The following is an 18,702-nucleotide window of genomic DNA, read 5'->3' on the forward strand; positions in this document are numbered from 1 at the left end:
AAAGAGGATCTGTGTTCCAAAAATACAAGCTTTAGTCATTTAACTTTAATCCAAACCGTCCATTTACATGGGCTTCAGCTCCATTAACTAGAGAAGGCGGTAAAATTGAAAGTAAGGAAACGGGTGGGGCAACGGCCCAGATCCAGTGCAAGCTCAACGATCCCAAAAAAGAACTTACTTGGCCCGCGGTGCTAGGTGAGAAACACCGGCTCCCACGTGGACAAGTCGTAGGCCGCCAGCGCACCATAGCGGTTGCCTTTGACGACGTCAGCAATGGCGACGAGGAGGAGATTCCTGGGGCTAACCATGGCGAGTCCCGGCGAAGAATTTCCGGCCAAGTCAACGTGTTTGACCACGGGGACTTCCACCAGAACCGTAGCGGTATCGTCGTTGGGCACCGACATTTGGCCAATGCCGCCGTCTATGAAGGAGACGAGGAAACGACGGTTGAGATCGTCCCACTTGGCGTATCCAGTAGGTTCAGCCAGCCAGCTGGATTTTTCTTAAATTGCTATTTGTTCGATGCTTTTCTTCTGACGGGTGCGGTAGATATTTGTCATGGCGGTTTCTAACATTTCATGTGTACATAATTTGGTTAGAGTTTTATTACTTTTGGGATTAAAGAAAGCCGTGAAGATGCATCTACACATGCAAAACAAACACAAATTACAAATTAGGAGTGAAAAAAGATATAATTGGTGACAAACATAATATGGATTCTTACCTTTGAATTAATCACTAAAATATTAGAGTTTCCCTACTCTCATCCACAAATTATCTTCTACTGATTTTAAGAACAGTGAATGAATAACAATTAATTAAACTATTAATGTCATAAAATAACCAATTGCAGTTGAAATTATTAGTGAAGTTTTGGGTTGAGGGGGAACTGTGGAAGTTACCGTAAAGAGAAGAACTTATTTGGAGGTGAAAGTGGGAAAGTTATTATTCGTTTTGGACTTTTATTTCTTTTATTTATTTTTAATTGTTTAATGGATTATCCACAATTACTATTTTGATTATTTGATATGGATATCCACAATTACTAAACCTTGTGCATAAACTCAGGTTATGAAAGTAGGGTTAGAGTTGTCTTTCTTTATAGTGATTTTTGCTTTTTCTTTTTAATTTGTAGGAGCCACGGTCATGTACTCTACTCTGCTTCATCTGGCAAAAGGAGTAAAAGTACATCTTTTGGCAGCGGCCTCTCTCGTTCTCTCTACCTGAAAAAATCGAGTCGAGAAGGTTCGATAAGTTCATCTTTGACAGCGGCTAATGGCGCTAGCATCCTCACCCTCCACCCTTATATGGGAATTTGAGGTTCCAAAAGCTAAGAGAGGAAGGCAACAACAACAATTAGCAAATTTGACCTGCCCAAAACAAGAAAAATGTTTTCATGTAGTACACAGAATAAATGCTTATTATATTTGAGTATAAAATTTCGTAACATAGTCCTATATTTATTGGCCTAAACCACAAAGTCATAATGAAATTTTAGTTTCGCTCAACCTACGCTCACTTATATGTGACAAATTCTCTTCTTAACGAATACGATAAAAAAAAGGAAACATTTTTAAAATTTTACATTTAGGCGACAAACTAAACAAACGGAGGCAACGGAGCACAAGATGAAAGAAAAGAGTTTATTTCCCTAAAAAATATATCAAACGATACATGAGATTCAAATGCTATGGTGTACCTAACAAGTAACAACCTTATTTTATTGTTGAATGGAAACATAGGATCATAAGGCAAGTGACATTTTACTACAATAGTAGAAAAGAGTTGAACCCTGTCGGTGATTAATCTAATATCTGATGTAACAAAATGTATCATATGACAAAAAAACATAAGATCATAAGAAGCCAAAAAAAAAAAAGTTAAAATCATTATTTAATAATTTCAAGCTAAAATTTTAAGCCATAACCATTAGAGGAGTTAGCAGTTTCTGACTTAAATTTTTAAACTTTATCCCAAAGATTAATAAAGATCCACAACTATGTATTATTCAGATAAATAATAATACATATTTGATTGTATGCAAATTGATTGTAATCGGAGAAACTCTCTCTAATGAATGCTCTTTTTTCATAAAAAACAAAAGGTGAAATTGGGACCTTTTGAAGGTTTAAAGCAAGTGGTCGGCACTTTGTGGTGGGGACATTTGGAGCCAACCCAATACAATACAATACCAACCTCTCTTTCTCTCTACCTGAACATGTCGAGTCAAGAAGGTTCGATAAGTTCATCTTTGGCAGCGGCTAATGGCGTCCACATCCTCACCGTCCCTCCACCCTTATATGGGAATTAGAGGTTCCAAAAGCTAAGCAAGGAAGCCAACAACACCAATAAGCAAATTTGACGTACCCAAAACAAGAAAAATGTTTTGGTATGGTAAGCAGAATAAACGCTTACAATGTAATACTAAGGGGGGTAGGGGAGTTCAAACACCTCATAACCAAATTTCATTTTCGCTCAAATTTCATTGGCTTATTCCACAAGGCACGGAGTCCAAACACCTCGTAACCAAACTTTAGTTTTGCACAATGTGCGTTAAGATATAAATGACAAATCTTTTTTTATTTTTATTTTTTGAATAAACGATATTATTTACACTAAAGGTGTAAAGGAATGGCCTAAGCCTCACAATGGGTTAGCAATAATGTGATTCGACGAATTCTCTTCTCAACGAATATGATAAATTTGATACGTTTTTAAAACCTTACTTTTAGTCAACAAACTAAACAAACGGATGCAACGGAGCTCAAAATGGAGGACAAGAGTTTATTATATTAAGTGATATATGAGAAAAAACTAAACAAACGGATACAAGAGCACGAGATGCAGGAAAATAGTTTATTTCCCTAATAAATATATTAAGCGATACTTGAGATTCAAAGGCTATGGGGTACCTAACAAGTGACAAAAAATATTTGTTTTATTTGTCTGTCTTTTAATTTTGGTAAGACAAAGGAAACAAATAGGCCAGGGAAAGCCACTAAGAAAGCCCAATTTTATGGTGGTGCTCGCCTTTCCGGCGGGATTGGTGTGGTGTGACCTCTGCGTATGCAGAGAGAGAGAGAGAGACAGACAGAGATGAGAAAGAGCTGAGATAAAGAGAGTGTAAACTGTAAAGATAGAGAGAGAGAGAGAGAGAGAGAGAGAGAGAGAGAGAGAGAGACGGAAGAGAGGGAAATATGGGGTGTGGGCCCCACTGGCTAACGAAACTACACACTTTGGCACCTGAAATATATGGGCATGAAGATATAAAAAAGGCGCTGCTTCTGCTCCTAGTGGGTGCTCCTCACAGGAAACTAAAAGATGGAATGAAGGTAAGTTCTCAATGTTACCAGATACCATGTAACTCAATCATACATGTTGTCAAACTGAATTTTGCTTATCATTTTAATAATTTTGTATTCACAAGATTATGGATGTCATGTGGGTGCATCCTCTGTAGTGAAGTGGAAGATCAGCAGTCCTCTCTTCTTCCTTCTCTTTCTTGACCTTGCTTCCTGATTAATGGTTATGTAAATTGAGTTTCAGTTTTCAATTTGTCTCCTTCCATTTTAAGATGGGATTCCCAATCCAAAATTTCTATTTTTAGGAAAATTTTCGAGCTCGTATCATGTCTGTGATACAGTAGACTGGTCATAGCATGTTTTATCATTTGCATGGTAGGACTACAAAATGTCACAATATATTCTCCTTCAAAATGCAGATTAGAGGAGATTTACATATTTGTCTGATGGGTGATCCTGGAGTTGCAAAGAGCCAGCTTCTCAAACACATAATTATGGAGCAGCAGACTGTTAGCATTGCTAAGGCTGGGATCACTACGTCTTTGAATGCAAGAACTGCTCTTCTTGCTGCAGCAAATCCAGCATGGTACAAATCTTTCTACTTTTTAATCTGGTTCATTTAGGGCATTACTCTTTGTTGCTACCCTTCTATATTGCTCTAATTATGTGGCACTTTTTCTACTGCTGGCGGCTAACCTTCTTTGTGAAAAATCTACTCTTACTGTGGTTGTTTTGTATATATTCTTGAAGGGGGAGATATGACGTACGTAGAACTCCTGCTGAAAACATTAGTCTTCCACCAGCCCTTTTGTCAAGATTTGATCTTTTATGGTTAATCCTGGATCGAGCAGATATGGATAGTGATCTTGAGAATCTCCGGCTCTTGGCTTCACTCCACTTGAGCCATCTGTTATTCGGTAAATTTTGCATCTTTTACCATGGAAAGCTCAGCAGTACTGATTTCAGGATATTCTCTTTTGTTTTAGTCTTTCTATTGATCACTTCTACAAACAAACGAATATAAGTTCTCTGTATAGAACTTGTAATTTGTAAAACTACCTAAATCTTTATTTTCAAGTCTGCTGATTGTGGGCTTTTCTGATAAGATTCTTTTATTAATTTTTTTTCAGGGCATATATTTCTGCGGTGAGGAGATTGTCTCCTTCAGAGAAATGACTGAATGTCATCTGATGCCAAAATAACTGCACTGCTTATCATGTCAAACAACCAGTACAAAACTTGGAAGTGATAGGAATATAACTATATAAATCAGAGTAGTAGAAATTCAAAATATATATCTCAAAAAATGAAAATTCTTGGTATTCCTGTACGAAATTCTATCTATTTCGTCTCAAGCCATGTGGAATGTTTGATTTGGAACAGGGATACAGTGAAGCCCAACCGAAACAATATTTGGAGGAGTACGCAAACATAAATGTGTGGCAGATTAATCCCCTTTCTTTTGACATCCGATTTATTGATGCCATTTGAAAGATGAGCGAGTGAGATGCCACTCAACTCGGCTCCCGTTAAAGGTCGCTGGAGCTTTTCTTAGGAGTGTGGCATGGGTTTCTTCATCAACCGTAGCAGTAGCGCCATCTGCTAAGATTTGTTCCTTTTTCTGTTACATTTACCGCTCGAACCAAAAGATTTATTTATTCTTTTATTCTACTTCGGGACTGTTTAGAGCTTAGCATGAGTAGATTATTCGACATGGCACGCGCCATAGTTGCAGAATTGTATTGGGAGTATGATTAGATTAATTAGCACTATTGACTACCTGGAATGGATGGAGCCGAATTTGTGCTACACGTTTGTAAATATGGATACTTTTTATTGACTAATTGGGTATTGCAAGGAAGACTCTCAAAAATAAAACTCTCCATCATAATTCTCATGCCAACATTGTAAAATAGTGTGCCAGAGACGTGAGTTACTATACTTCTTTCTCCTTCCTTATATGTAGAAAGAGCTCTTGAACGAATCCGAAAGAGATGGACAGAGAGTATGATTGGAGTCGATTTGTTGAAATCCTCCTTAAATTCTATTTGCGAGCTCATTTGAAGAGCCCAATAGAGATGCTCTAACGTTTGCCGTTCACGTGCCCATACATTAATAATGGTTATTAAATAGGATTGAAATTGAAGGATTGGGCAATGCTAAGAAGACAACATTTGTCATGCAGATGAAACTTTGAAACTATACCAAGGGTGACTGAAATATATAGTTAGAAATTGTTCCAAGTTTTCGATAACAAAATATTGCAAGTTCAAATTCCGATATCGGACTAGGTTTCAAGTTTGAATTTTTTATTATGTTCCTTAGTTGATGAAAAATTCACTTTAATTGAATTTTTTTTTTTGTCGAACTTCAGTTGAATTTAACTCGAATGTTTTCGGTGTATTTTTTCTTTTGATATGGAAAATGCTAACAACCTTCTCACTTATCTTATCATTTTCAACTTTCTCACTTTTATTCATGCAGTTATAACTAATTAAATGTTAGCGGAACACACGTGACATAAAAAAAAAATCGGAAGAATAAAATGAGAAGATGAGTGGAAACGATGGAGGCGTTCTCTCTCTTAGTTTTGAAATTTCATTTTGCCTTTGGAAAGGAGAAAAGGAAGAAAAAATAACGGGAATGTAAAAGATAAAAAAGTAAAAACCAAAATGGATGGTATACGTGGCACCTCCATATAAAGCGCCCCACTTACTAAAGTTGAACGCGCGCACACCGAATCGCTTTTAAGTATTTTCCCTTACGCAGAAAAATAAAAAAATAAAAACAACATTTAATTGATTTAATTAAATCAGCTTAGATTTCTCAGAATTAATAGGATTCGTCCTCCATGAAATGGCAGAGCAGAGCATCCCTGAATCCTCCGAGATGTTCACTGAAATCCAAACATCCTACAAAATAGACTAAACCCCGCACGAACAAGATTTAGAATCCTAATTTTAAAATCGGAAGCCGGTTGGTCGGACAATTGGACTTGGGACAGGAAGCTCTTCTCCTACCTCGGAAACCTAAAACCCAAGTTTCAGGTTTTGCCTGTGTCTGCAAGTCAGCAACTGCAATTTCTGATTCCCTTTAAGGTAATTAAGCTCTTCCTCGGATGTCATTAAGGTATCTGTGATTAAGCTCTAATGATTTTATTAGATAATCCTAGACACATGATTTTCAGGCGCTTGTTGCTCCAAACCAAAATGTTGTGAGATTGATGCACATGTGACTCAGGTTTTGACATTTATCCTGTTTGTGTCTCAGGTTTCCGGAAAATGAGGTGGGCAGCCTCTTCAGTTGAAGTCAACTCCTCTGCCTCTCTTTTACTTTGTTGAAGCAAATCCAGAGGTTTCTAATTCAATGCACTCGTTTATTTATATGTTTTTCTGTTTATCCGGTTCAACCTTGATGCCTAACGATCAATACGATGAATGATATACGCATTTGAACTCTTGAACACAAAATCTTGATGCAATATGCATTTCTCAATTTGTATTGTTGGTTTCCGTTTACGTACTATCTCGTCTAGTCCTTTTGAATTGCGTGTTTAAATGAACGATTCACATTTACCACTTGAAGATCGGAGAGCATGGGAATTGAATAGAGCACGATCTCCTGTTATGGAAGATGATGAAGTCATCCGTTATATGTTTGTTTGTTCGTGTAATTGGAACAGTTACAATGAAGCACCCACCTTTAGCTGTTTTTACGGAATTAATTTCACAAAAAGTTAAAAAAGAAAGAGAAACGAAGCTCTTGAAGTTAGAACTTCTTATAATTGGAAGAGTTATAGCGGAGCTTCCATCTTTAGTTAGTTAGTAGAGAACCATATAATTCAGAGAAAGTTGTACAGAAACAACTAATGGATTGTTGAATGTATTATTATATCTTAACAATTTGGTTTGGCAGTTCAAGCCTTTTCTTTGCTTGCACTTTTTGTCTCTATCCAGGTCTAAATGAAACTTTACAACAAAGAACGCAGTAAATATTTGCGGTTAACTTGTTTGAGCTCAACCAAGTTATAGCAGCAGGCTGGCTTGAACACAGTTGGGTTTGAGTCGTTTGACCCAATAGCCTTTTTACCAATTCAGGCTTAGATTGTGCAGTCATGTCATGGTATCTAACTCATCTAAGATTTTGCTTGAAATTTTAGAAAAGTAATGCCTTATATTCGTAGCTGCTTAGCAGTCAAATGAATAAAAGGGAAAACAAATGCACAAGACTCCTCTCATTCCAGGGCCTGGGAGGGTTATGTTTAGCATAAACGTTACCCCCTTTTGTAGAGAGGTTATTTCCCCTTCGAACCCTAGCTTTGGTTCATAATAGAGCAACCTTATCATTTATGCCAAACTTTTCTGTCTTGCTATAGGAAGAAAATAAAAGGGTTTCTGCTTCCCCATTAAGGATTAGCTTGGTTTGCAATAAGTTGAGTGAAGGGGACAAATATTGCACCCCACGCTTGCATTTCCTTTTTGAGGATTTCTTAGACTACGGGAGTAAATAACAACATTAAATTTTCTCTAGTTTCCAACAGCTTTTGGGCCTAGTGGCACATCCTCCCCTTGGGAACAACGGTGAAGGTCAGTTCAATAGCTGGTGGTCTACTTAGTCTAAGAAAACAAAAAGAAATTTCTCTAGGTGTTATATGGCTTTTGTAGGCTACTTATATATCATTCACCACTCATGAGGTTTTGTATGGTACAAAATGTACAACTTTGGTAATATGGAAATATTATGGAGTAAATTTGTAGCATTTATTCATAATAACTACCTTCTTTCAAAGAAAAAAAAGAAAAGAAAAAAGGCTACCTATGTTCAGATCTGGGTAATGGCTCTGTCTGGCACTTTATTTTCATACCCCTGGTAATAAATCTGTCCACAAGAGTGTATTTCAATATTCAGTCACATTGATAAGCGGGTTAATTAATCTTATAGATATATAGTGCTTCATTTCGTTCTACGCTGACTGGGTTCTACGCTTTTACTGTTCAAGAATTTTGCTGATATTTTAGGCAGATATCATTTTATCATATACCTAGGTTGGGAAAGTTTTTCTGGGTTGCTAGCCTTCTGTTCGTTTTTGTGGAATATATTTAGAATCTTTCAGATAGTCCGCAGATGCGTTCATCTTCATCAACTTTGTTTAATGGTTCTTTTTTAATGTTTCAGGTTGTACTCAAATAATGGATCCTCGGAAGTGTACTTTGTCTGGTGGTGCAACTTCTGTTGTTATGGCACCTTCAAGCATTTTAAATAAGTTGAATGAGAAGGCTCACTTTGAAAAAGAAGAGAGGGATACAGGTCATGCTATTGAGGCTGGAGTCGATATAGACATTAGAGAGGTTTATTTTTTGATTATGCACTTTCTGTCACTTGGGCCATGCCAGAGGACTGTCAAACAGTTTGGGAATGATCTTCTGGAACATCAGCTTCTACCTAGAAGGTATCATGCTTGGTTTTCAAGGAGCGGAATTGGAAGTGACAATAGTAATGAGGATGCTACATCCTTCCCATTGAGTTACAACAACTTGGTTGAGAGGTACATATTTTCCTTAAGTTGTCTAATACTCATAGGAAGAGCTCAATTGCAAGCTTAGATTTTGTTCTTGTTAGAATTGGTGTTCATGTTATGCATCCAGTGTCCTCTTATTACAGAAGATATATGCTTTAAGTTTTAACAGTAGTCAATGTTTGTGTCACACACATATCAAAACGCACACCCAAGCCTCAAACATGTTTAAAGCAGAACATGACATGCCGACATCCCTTGTTTGGTATTGGTACCCTAACCTTAAACTTTGGCCTTTAATCCATGTCCAGTCGAACAGACAATTGGCATGCTGATATGTAAAAGAGGAAATGTATTGGGGCGTGATAGAATATGAAATAGTTGCTCAAACTTTTGGCAATCGTGGTAAAGAAACTAGTTCTATGGTATCTGAGCAGAAGAACTGAGCATTAACCTGAATTCTACATGTTTGAAAAAATTTATCCGGGTGCACGGGTTTTCTTATTGCATTCCTTTGATTTCTTTCTATACTTTATAGGTTGGCCTAGTCATTTTATTTCCTATGCTGGGGTTTTACTGATTAGCTTTTGCATGATGTATAGGTATCCTCATATAGAGAGAGATCACTTGGTAAAGCTTCTAAAGAAACTGCTACTGAGTATAGCCACTCCATTGCATGGCAAGCTTGGAAGAAGTGCTCTGAATGCAGCTGATGTCCCTACATTACTGGGAACTGGTTCCTTCTCGCTTCTGGATAGTATGTGATTTTTTATGTTTCATATTTTAATATTTTATATATCTCTGATTCTCGATTGGTGTTTTTTCTGCATGTGTGTGTATATGTTGGAATATAAAACCATTTCTTTATTGAAATCTTCTGTATTACTAATAAATTACTTGAAAAGTGAGTAATGCATAATTATGACAGTATGATTGTTTAGAGGATGAAATCTCTGTTATACAAATCTTTGGCCATTTGGAAATTGTCTTTATTTACAGTGGTAAATATCCTTCCTCACGATATGTCCTTTTAAGACTCCTCTTAACCTACTGCATCTTTGAAAGTTCTGTCTCTCCTGCTCAAAGGAATGTATATCATACCTAATAATATGCTGCTTGGTTATCCTACGCATGTAACTGGGTAGGTTTGGCCGAAACACTTTTATGGGTCTTTTACCTTGAATTGTCACTTACGTAGGTAAATTGTTGGCTGCTTCGTGACTTTTTCTTTTTCGCTACCATGTATCTTTTCAGGTTCCAGACGTGATAGGTTTCTTCAAATGTTACTTATTTCTGCAATTTTCATTTCTTGTTTTCGCAGGTGATAGGAATAAGGAAAATAAGAGAGTTAAGCCCCTGCCAGCACACCTGCGTTGGCCTTACATGCAGGCTGATCAAGTTCATGGGCTCACTTTAAGGGAAATTGGAGGAGGTTTCACAAAGCATCATCGAGCTCCATCCATTCGCTCTGCGTGTTATGCGATTGCTAAACCATCAACTATGGTGCAGAAGATGAACAACAAAAAGAAGCTACGGGGGCACCGTAATGCTGTTTACTGTGGTATGGCTCACTTCTTAACTAGCATTGAATTAAGCAATTTATTTTCTGGGGGCACCATAAAGCTGTCTACTGTGGTATGGCTCACTTTTTAACTAGAATTGAATTAAACAATTTATTTTCTGGGAGTTTGATTTCTTAAGGGCATGCTAAGTTATTAATGTTTGTTTCCATGGAAGTCACAATTGTACGGGATAAGGATACATAATAATAAACACAGATTTTTCAGACACTATCCAAGCATTCTCCTTTTTGTACACAGTGTTCATGTTCACGAGTATTTATAAGGAGTTTTAAGTCAAAGGAATGAAAAGTCAACACTGCTATACTTGTAGTTCTAAATTGTTCTCATTTTTGCCTAAAAAATTAAAATATACATTTTATGGTTCCATCTACTGATATTAATCTCCAGGTGTTCCATAATACATAATTACATATACATGTTGCACTTTGTATAATGAATTTGGGAATTTGTTTTACTTGAACTTTTTCCGGAAAATATGACTGACGCTTTTATCATGTAGCCATTTTAGATCGGTCTGGGAGATATGTTATCACGGGTGCAGATGATCGGCTTGTGAAGATTTGGTCAATGGAAACTGCACTTTGCTTGTCTAGCTGTCGTGGACATGAAGTGAGTTAAGATTGTTGACTTAATAATTGTGATTTACAAACTCTTTCTTTCTCTCACCCTCTATACCTCTACTTTTCTTGTTCAATGAATCAAAGGGAGACATTACTGACTTGGCTGTAAGTTCGAACAATGCTTTGGTGGCATCTGCTTCAAATGACTTTTCCATTCGAGTTGTATGTATATATACCCTACCATTTAACACGTCAGTTTGGCTTCATTTCCTATGTATCAGCCAGTGAATAGTTATTTTACCTGCAGTGGCGTTTGCCAGATGGATTTCCAATTTCAGTTCTTCAGGGGCATACTGGAGCTGTGACTGCTATTGCATTTAGTCCCAGGCTTAGTGCTGTTTACCAACTTTTATCGTAAGTCCAATTCTTAGAGTTATTGCTTTCTGATTCTTTCCCCTTTCCTTGGTTTTATCCTGAATCAATAACATTTGTAGGTCATCAGATGATGGGACTTGTCGAATATGGGATGCTAGGTCCTCCCAGTGCCCGCTGCGAGTATACATGCCAAAACCTTCAGAGACTTCAACTGGTTAGATAATGTTTCTGACACTGTTGTTATTTGGGTGATCAGACTTATATCAAGCGATGTTTACTTGCAGGGAAGAGCAATGCTTTTGCAATCACTGGATCCTCCTTGAGCAATGGTCCACAGAGCCATCAAATACTTTGTTGTGCTTACAACGCCAATGGAACTGTTTTTGTCACGGGTAGCTCTGACACTTTTGCAAGGGTGTGTTTAACTATGAAATTTTTACATTTGTTCATATGATTAGTCCACAGCTGCCTTTTGATTTATTTGCATCGGTTGACGTTGCCACATGTGAAGTTGGATATTTTACCAAAGCCAAACTACTTGCAGGTCTGGAATGCTTTAAAATCTAATACTGATAACTCAGAACAACCAATACATGAGATGGATGTACTGGCTGGCCACGAGAATGACGTGAATTATGTTCAGTTCAGGTTTGTTTGTCTCAATCTCTTAAAAGTAAATATAAATATAGGTCACATTTTTCTGATATTTCTATTTTGCAGGAGAGAAATGAAATTATGCCATTTTGCCAACATTTTGGTTTAATTTTTTATAAAATATTTCCTGCATTGTTTCTCTGAAAGTGTTGAAATTTCCAGAAATTGGCTGAAATTTGGTCAATTTTAAAACCAGTTTTCTCAATTTTTCTAATGCCCAGTGTATTACAAATCCAAAGCTCACCGCATGTGGAACTAGAACACATAAAAAGGGCACCAAACTTTACCAAATTGGTAATTTTAAGGAGAATAGTAAGCTTGGCTGCATAAGCTCACCGCTATATGTGAGAGGTTTTGATAGATGAAACGGAGGTTCCTAATAGAGGCGCTGTGACCTATGACCTGTCACCGGGTTCTGTGGCAATGTGGCAATATTTGCTCACAGCCACTGGCTTTGGGTGGCAGTGTCTGACAGTGCACACTATATTTGCTTAAACCACATAGACCTACATTGCTCCTAAACTTCCACATAAATAATTGAATAAATAAATATCTTACGAAGGTTCATTTGAAATTTCTTGTTTTCTTTTGTACCATCATTTCCTTTGTTTCTCTCAGATTCTTTCTGACAACAGATTTTATGCTTTGGTGTTGATTGTTGTTATTAGAATTTTCTTCTCATTTTTCATATAATCTTTTCTGCTTTCCTATGCAGTGGTTGTGTCATTCCTTCAAAGTCTTCATTTTCTGACTCTGTCAAGGAGGAGACTAATGGGAAGTTCAAAAATTCCTGGTATGTATCTGAAATGATTTTTCATTGATGTTTTCTGCAGTGTGCTTATGCTCTGTCTTGTGTAGTATCTGCACGACAGTTCCTTTTTTTGTTGAATGTGCTAAGACAGTCTTTGAATCCTCAGGTTTTGTCACAACAACATAGTTACCTGCTCTCGTGATGGCAGTGCCATTATATGGGTTCCAAGATCACACAAATTCCATGTGAGCTGCTTTGGATGAGTCTTTTTATGTACATTTTTGTGGAGTCTACTTTGATGTAAATGAGTACAATACAACTGATTTCTAGCTCATTTTTTTTAAATAATTCTCTCTTCACTTTAGGGGAAAGTTGGACGTTGGACACGTGCATATCATCTAAAAGTTCCACCTCCCCCACTGCCTCCTCAGCCTCCTCGAGGAGGCCCACGTCAGAGATTTCTTCCCACCCCTCGTGGTGTTAACATGATTGTGTGGAGCCTGGATAACCGCTTTGTGCTTGCAGCTATCATGGGTACTTACCATGATTTATACATATATAACACTATTTTTATGGAAATAGGATTTTTCTTGGCATACCTTTACTATATTTTTTTTAGAAAGCACCTAATTCCAACTACCGTGTGCTCTGGCTTGGGCTACCACATCCATCAAGTTACATACTATCATGTCTTTTTTATTTGTTTAATACTAATTATATTTTATTTAAACCCCATTCAAGTACTTGGGTGTACATACTTCGGTTTTGCTCTTTAATAAGTGTAATGATTATGCAGATTGCAGAATTTGTGTTTGGAATGCTGTTGATGGTAGCTTAGTACATTCTTTAACCGGTCACACTGCATCGGTAAGTAGGGTCTGATATCATAACAAATAGAGATGTTGATGATCGTAATGCTTATAATCTCTTGATTCAGATACACCATCTAGGTTTTTTCTTAATCCAATTCTTATCTGTATCTGTACCAAGAAATAGTTTTTCAAATGGATTTGATTTTTTCAATCTATTGATCTGGTGGTACTTTTCTGTTAAATTCTTGGCAGTCTTATGTTTTGGATGTGCATCCCTTCAATCCTCGAATTGCTATGAGTGCTGGGTATGATGGGCAAACAATAGTTTGGGATGTGAGTTTCGGTTTAATTCCCTAACTTTTTCCAGTTCTCTTTTCTGTTGCATTGTTCTCCTAATGCTCATTGTTTCATAAGTTGTTTCTTTTTGTGTTTCTAGATATGGGAGGGCGTGCCTATTAAGATATACGAACTTGGACATGTAAAATTGGTTGATGGGAAGTTTTCGGCGTAAGTGAGCTGTACAATAGCTAATTATGTTTAATCTTATTTTCTCATTTTATAGTTAAACTGAAAATTTCAACCATAATACTCTTTGTGGAGGTTTACTTATGTAAGGAGAGACAGAAGCTAGTTGCCTTGATACTACCTCACAGCTCTTCAATATCTCACCCTCTCTTCTTCCCATTTTCAGAAAGATGAATTTATGTTTACTACCATCATTTTTGTTTCATGTATATTGATTTAATTAATCACTAAAATGCTTGACCTTTTTCTGCTAATATTTGAGACATTTTCTCTTTGTTACATAGGGATGGTACATCAATAGTACTTTCAGATGACGTTGGCCAAATATATTTAATAAACACAGGTGAAGGTGAGTCTCAAAAAGATGCTGAATATGATCAGGTATTGTAAGAATTTGTTTTGTAGGTTTGTCCTTTCCCCTATTTGATTCCAATTTGAAGTTGTGAAACTCCTCGATGATGGCTGTTTGTGTGATTCTTCTACAGTTCTTCCTTGGGGATTATCGCCCCCTTGCACGGGATGAGTTTGGATACCTTATTGATCAGGTTAAATCTTCTCACTACCCGCTTGTCACTACTAAATTGTTCTGTAGCGAATTTTATTCCATGTCTGCAGTTAGCATCAACTTGCACGTTAAGAAATTGAATCGATATCATATAACTTTTAATTTTGGAAAATATTATCCATGTTGCAGGAGACACAACTTTCCACTTACCGAAGGAATCTTCAAGATCCTCTATGTGATTCAAGTATGTTTCTGGCTCCTACTGGATGGGATTCTTAATTTATTATTAGTATTCACAATATTTTCTCATAATCATATATTGATTGGAAACAATAGGTATGATACCATACCCGGAACCTTATCAGAGTACATACCAGCAACGACGACTTGGTGCTCTGGGCATGGAATGGCGTCCATCATCCATGAAATTTTCTGTTGGTGTGGATATCAATACAGGCCAGGATTATATGATGCCACCTTTGCCAGATCTGGAAAGAATGATTGAACCACTACCAGATTTTATTGATGCCATGTTGTGGGAACCAGAAAATGAGGTTGTAAGTGAAGATACTGATTCGGAGTATAATGTTACTGATGAAAATTCCAGTGAAGGGGAGAAAGGGAATATTAGCACCAGTTCTTCTAGTGATCCAGACTGCAGCGAAGAAGACGGTGAAGCTGGATGCAGTCATAAGGACAGCCTTCGTCGATCAAGGAGACAAAGACCAAAGGTAAAAATTATCTCCTTATCTATAGATTCTGTACTAGTTTTTGTTTCTGTACAACCTCCTTCGATTGAATTTTAATGATCTTTAGGTTGAGTCTTCCGAGAGGCGTGTCAAGAAAAGGAGAGTGGGTGAGCATGATCGCGTTATATCTGGGAATAACAGAACTAAAATTCCAAAAGGTGGCCGGAAAGTTTCGAAGTGGAAGTCTTCTACTGCAAAGACATTGAGACCCCAGCGACTCGCAGCACGCAATGCTCGAACTGTGTTTTCTCAGAACCCTGAAACATCTACGGAAGGAGAAGAAGATGCCTGGGAAGATGATTCATCAAATAGTGAGTCACTTCAGCAAGAATTCCACACTCAAAGTAGTGATGGGGACTTCCAGATAATGCAGCAAAAACATGGTAAAGAAGAACCACCTCTACATGAATTTGGCGATATAGCCCAGCCTCTTGTAGTTTCTTCGTCTCAGTCAAACGTCAGAAGGATGCCGAAATTGGTTTTTAAGATTAAGAAGCAAGAGGCTCCAAAGGATGTAAAACTCAAAGACAACAATCAGGCTGATTTTGTGTCTTCATCTTCTAGATGTCAAGATGCCACTCCAGATAACCGGATTATTAACAGCTCTGTGGATCCAGATTCCTCTTTGGTCAATGTGCTTGATCTGAAGTTTTCAAGAAATCTCTTGGACAATGATTTGACAGATACTGGGCAAACTGTAAAGACTGGGAATTCTCTGGAAGCATCCGCAAGTTACCAGGATAGCAGAGTCAGATTGAGCGAGGTCAAGGTGCGCACACCAAAGCATACAAAATCAGTAGACCCCATACCAATAGATGTAGCCACTGGGTCGCTTGCTAGTTTTAATGCACATATAGAAGAGATGAATAATGTCCATCGGTATGTTAATCCCGAGAGTGATTGTGAACAGTTTTGTAATCATTCAAAAATTAAGGGAAAGGAAAATTATGGAGGTGTCTTGCCTTGCAGGGATGAGGAACATACTGGAACACGTGCATTTGAGGATCTGGATGGTCTCAGAAGTAGAGGGCTTTCTCATACTGATGAGGACCTTGTATCTTCATCATTTGATTCCTCAGCTTTGGGCAAGCACAAACAAAAGGGAATTGAGGGCTCTCTGGAGAGAGAGGAGTTTACTAGGAGAAAGCACTCTGGTGAATCAAGGGATAATGCTTCTCTTAAATTTCCTGCAGAAAACTTAACAAGTTCTAGAGATTTAATCCCCGACGATTCTTCGAGCATGGATCCAAATTCAGATTTGGGGGTACTGAAAGTGGGTGAAGGTGCTGGCAGATCAACTTCTTTGAAGTTTGTTTGCAAGCCCAGGATTAATTCAGAAGGTTCTGGTGGTAATGTGGAAGAATATGCAACAAATATCAACGACCATCATGATTCAGGAATGGATCTCCCCGCAGCTGCAACCAATGCAATACGTGGAACAAGAACCTTAAAGATCAAAGAAACTTCACGGAAGGTGGACACTATGAGCCATAGCCCTAAGTTGAGGTGGGGCCATCAAACAGTGGGGACATCAAAAGATGCAGAAGACTCCTCTGCCAAATTGCGCGACCAGATTCATCAAAGATCAAGGTCTACGAGAAGTCGTCAGGGTTCGTGTACCGATTATGGCCAAAGTTCTTCAACACGAAGCATGTTAGTTAACCCCGCTGGAAAGTTACCATGGCTGATGTTGTCGAAACATGAGGATGGTTACCGTTACATTCCTCAGCTTGGTGATGAAGTTGTATACCTGAGACAGGTAATTTCTTAAATCTTTGATTTATGGTTTCTGGTCCTTTGGTTCTGATTTATGCTTGAGAATTTACTGTTTGATCATTAATATATGGGCTTGTGATTATTAGGGCCATCAAGAGTATCTAAAACTAGTCAAGAATTCAGAAGAGGGTCCGTGGGAATCAATTAAGGAAAACATCAAAGTTGCGGAAGTTTGCAAGGTTGAAAGCCTCGAATATGCTTCGCTGCCTGGTTCTGGGGAGAGTTGCTGTAAAATCAAACTTAAATTTGTAGACCCTTCTTCTGCTATCTTTGGTAAAGCATTGAAGTTGACTTTGCCTGAAATTGATTTTAATGATTTCATTGTTGAGAAAACGTGGTATGATGCTTCTATTGGAAGAAACTGGACCACTAGGGAGGAATGCGCCGTTTGGTGGAGGGATTCAATTTCAGATGGAGGTGGGACTTGGTGGGTAGGTCAAATTATTCGTTGTCAGCCCAAGTCACATGAGTTTCCCGACAGCCCTTGGTTAAGATATGAGGTTCGGTACGAGAATGATGATGAAACCCATTTGCACTGTCCTTGGGAATTGCGAGAACCGTCCATAGTAGATGATCCATCCTCGTGTGAACAGCCCCATATTGATTCTGAAAGCAAAGAGAAGCTGCTGCGTAATTTTTATAAATTACAACAGAAGGTTTGTGCAAATATTTTAGTATACCTGTCTTGTTATTTTGTGGGAATTGGAATTTAAAGCTCCAATTATCATTGAGAAAGACGTAAGCATTCTGAAACTGTTTTCTTCATCAAGGATATTAATTAATTGTGCCGTGTATGATGCAGGACTTCCAAACAATCCAACAATTGAATCAAGCTGTTCAGAAGGCGGATTTCTGCAACAGGTAAGAAATACTATTATCTCGTTTAACCATATTCCTGTGCGAGACCATTTATAGGAACTTTCCTATCCATTTGAGTTCTGATAAGTTTCCTTGAAAGTAGAAAGAATGCGCGGAAAGTCGCAACATAGTTACCTGCTTATCATCGATCTTGGCAAAAACTAAGATTTGAGAAAATAACGATGTCTTTGGTTTGTAAATATTTTGCAGCTTCCCAGTGCAATTGTACCCTGAACTAATCCAGTCGAGGTTAGAGAACGACTATTATAGAAGCTTGGACGCTGTGAAGCATGATATAACGGTTATGCTGACAAATGCCCAGTATTACTTCAAGAGAAATCAATTGCAAGCGCGGATTAGGCACATCTCAAAGAGGTTTAAGAAGAAACTGTCAAAGTTGTAGAGGTTTTATGTCAGTTGTTTGGCAAAAGAAAGAATTTTACTATTACAACTTTAGAACCACAGAAGAAAAAATAGGAGAATTTTGCTATATTCTTCTCTCAAACAATCCCCCATTTTATATCATTTTTGCTTTGCAATTTATAAATCTAAATTCTTAGTATTTCTTATAGTATTTTGAAAAGCAGATAAAGTACTCTCGCTAGACTTTCTGTCTTTTCACGTTTTTGATATAATGGTTTATAATGTTGTACGACAATTGTGCAAAAAACATGAGGTAACAGAGAGTTTACAAAGTATCTTATTTTTAAGAGAGTTTAGACTCTAGTGTTGTCGAT

At 37.6% G+C, this 18,702-nt stretch overlaps 2 protein-coding genes across 3 annotated transcripts; both read left to right on the plus strand.

Annotated features, from left to right (window-relative positions):
* Positions 1-3,182: 3,182 nt before the first annotated feature.
* LOC125478527 (DNA replication licensing factor MCM7-like) lies at positions 3,183-5,177 on the plus strand. The gene is made up of 4 exons (XM_048586757.1): positions 3,183-3,332; positions 3,722-3,888; positions 4,053-4,219; positions 4,433-5,177. Exons 1-4 carry the CDS (start codon positions 3,198-3,200, stop codon positions 4,450-4,452), a joined length of 489 nt encoding a protein of 162 aa, XP_048442714.1. The 5' UTR covers positions 3,183-3,197; the 3' UTR covers positions 4,453-5,177.
* Positions 5,178-6,117: 940 nt separating this feature from the next.
* Positions 6,118-18,527, plus strand: LOC103931974 (PH-interacting protein). Of its 2 annotated transcripts, XM_048586722.1 has the most exons (25): positions 6,118-6,400; positions 6,573-6,656; positions 8,478-8,847; positions 9,420-9,574; positions 10,139-10,378; positions 10,900-11,009; positions 11,105-11,182; positions 11,268-11,374; positions 11,455-11,549; positions 11,620-11,750; positions 11,880-11,983; positions 12,705-12,782; positions 12,907-12,985; positions 13,106-13,274; positions 13,537-13,607; positions 13,805-13,885; positions 13,989-14,059; positions 14,362-14,458; positions 14,563-14,622; positions 14,772-14,826; positions 14,919-15,313; positions 15,399-16,210; positions 16,301-17,090; positions 17,194-17,763; positions 17,910-18,527. In XM_048586722.1, the coding sequence occupies exons 3-25, from the start codon at positions 8,492-8,494 to the stop codon at positions 17,970-17,972; spliced, it is 4,767 nt and encodes a 1,588-aa protein (XP_048442679.1). In that variant the 5' UTR covers positions 6,118-6,400; positions 6,573-6,656; positions 8,478-8,491; the 3' UTR covers positions 17,973-18,527. The 2 variants fall into 2 exon arrangements, with proteins under 2 accessions (XP_048442679.1, XP_048442678.1); XM_048586721.1 differs by having other exon boundaries at positions 15,399-17,090.
* Positions 18,528-18,702: the final 175 nt, after the last annotated feature.

The sequence above is a fragment of a genome, unplaced genomic scaffold, assembly GCF_019419815.1.
Source record: "Pyrus x bretschneideri cultivar Hongxiangsu unplaced genomic scaffold, Pyrus_bretschneideri_v1 Contig25, whole genome shotgun sequence".
Classification (NCBI taxonomy): domain Eukaryota; kingdom Viridiplantae; phylum Streptophyta; class Magnoliopsida; order Rosales; family Rosaceae; genus Pyrus; species Pyrus x bretschneideri.

Coding starts and splice junctions, on each gene's coding strand:
- LOC125478527 (XM_048586757.1), top strand. CDS start 3,198: ATGGGGTGTGGGCCCCACTGGCTAACGAAACTACACACTTTGGCACCT. Junction 3,333..3,721: donor AACTAAAAGATGGAATGAAG/GTAAGTTCTCAA, acceptor TTCAAAATGCAG/ATTAGAGGAGATTTACATAT. Junction 3,889..4,052: donor GCTGCAGCAAATCCAGCATG/GTACAAATCTTT, acceptor ATATTCTTGAAG/GGGGAGATATGACGTACGTA.
- LOC103931974 (XM_048586721.1), top strand. CDS start 8,492: ATGGATCCTCGGAAGTGTACTTTGTCTGGTGGTGCAACTTCTGTTGTT. Junction 12,783..12,906: donor GGGAAGTTCAAAAATTCCTG/GTATGTATCTGA, acceptor TTGAATCCTCAG/GTTTTGTCACAACAACATAG. Junction 14,827..14,918: donor AGATCCTCTATGTGATTCAA/GTATGTTTCTGG, acceptor TGGAAACAATAG/GTATGATACCATACCCGGAA.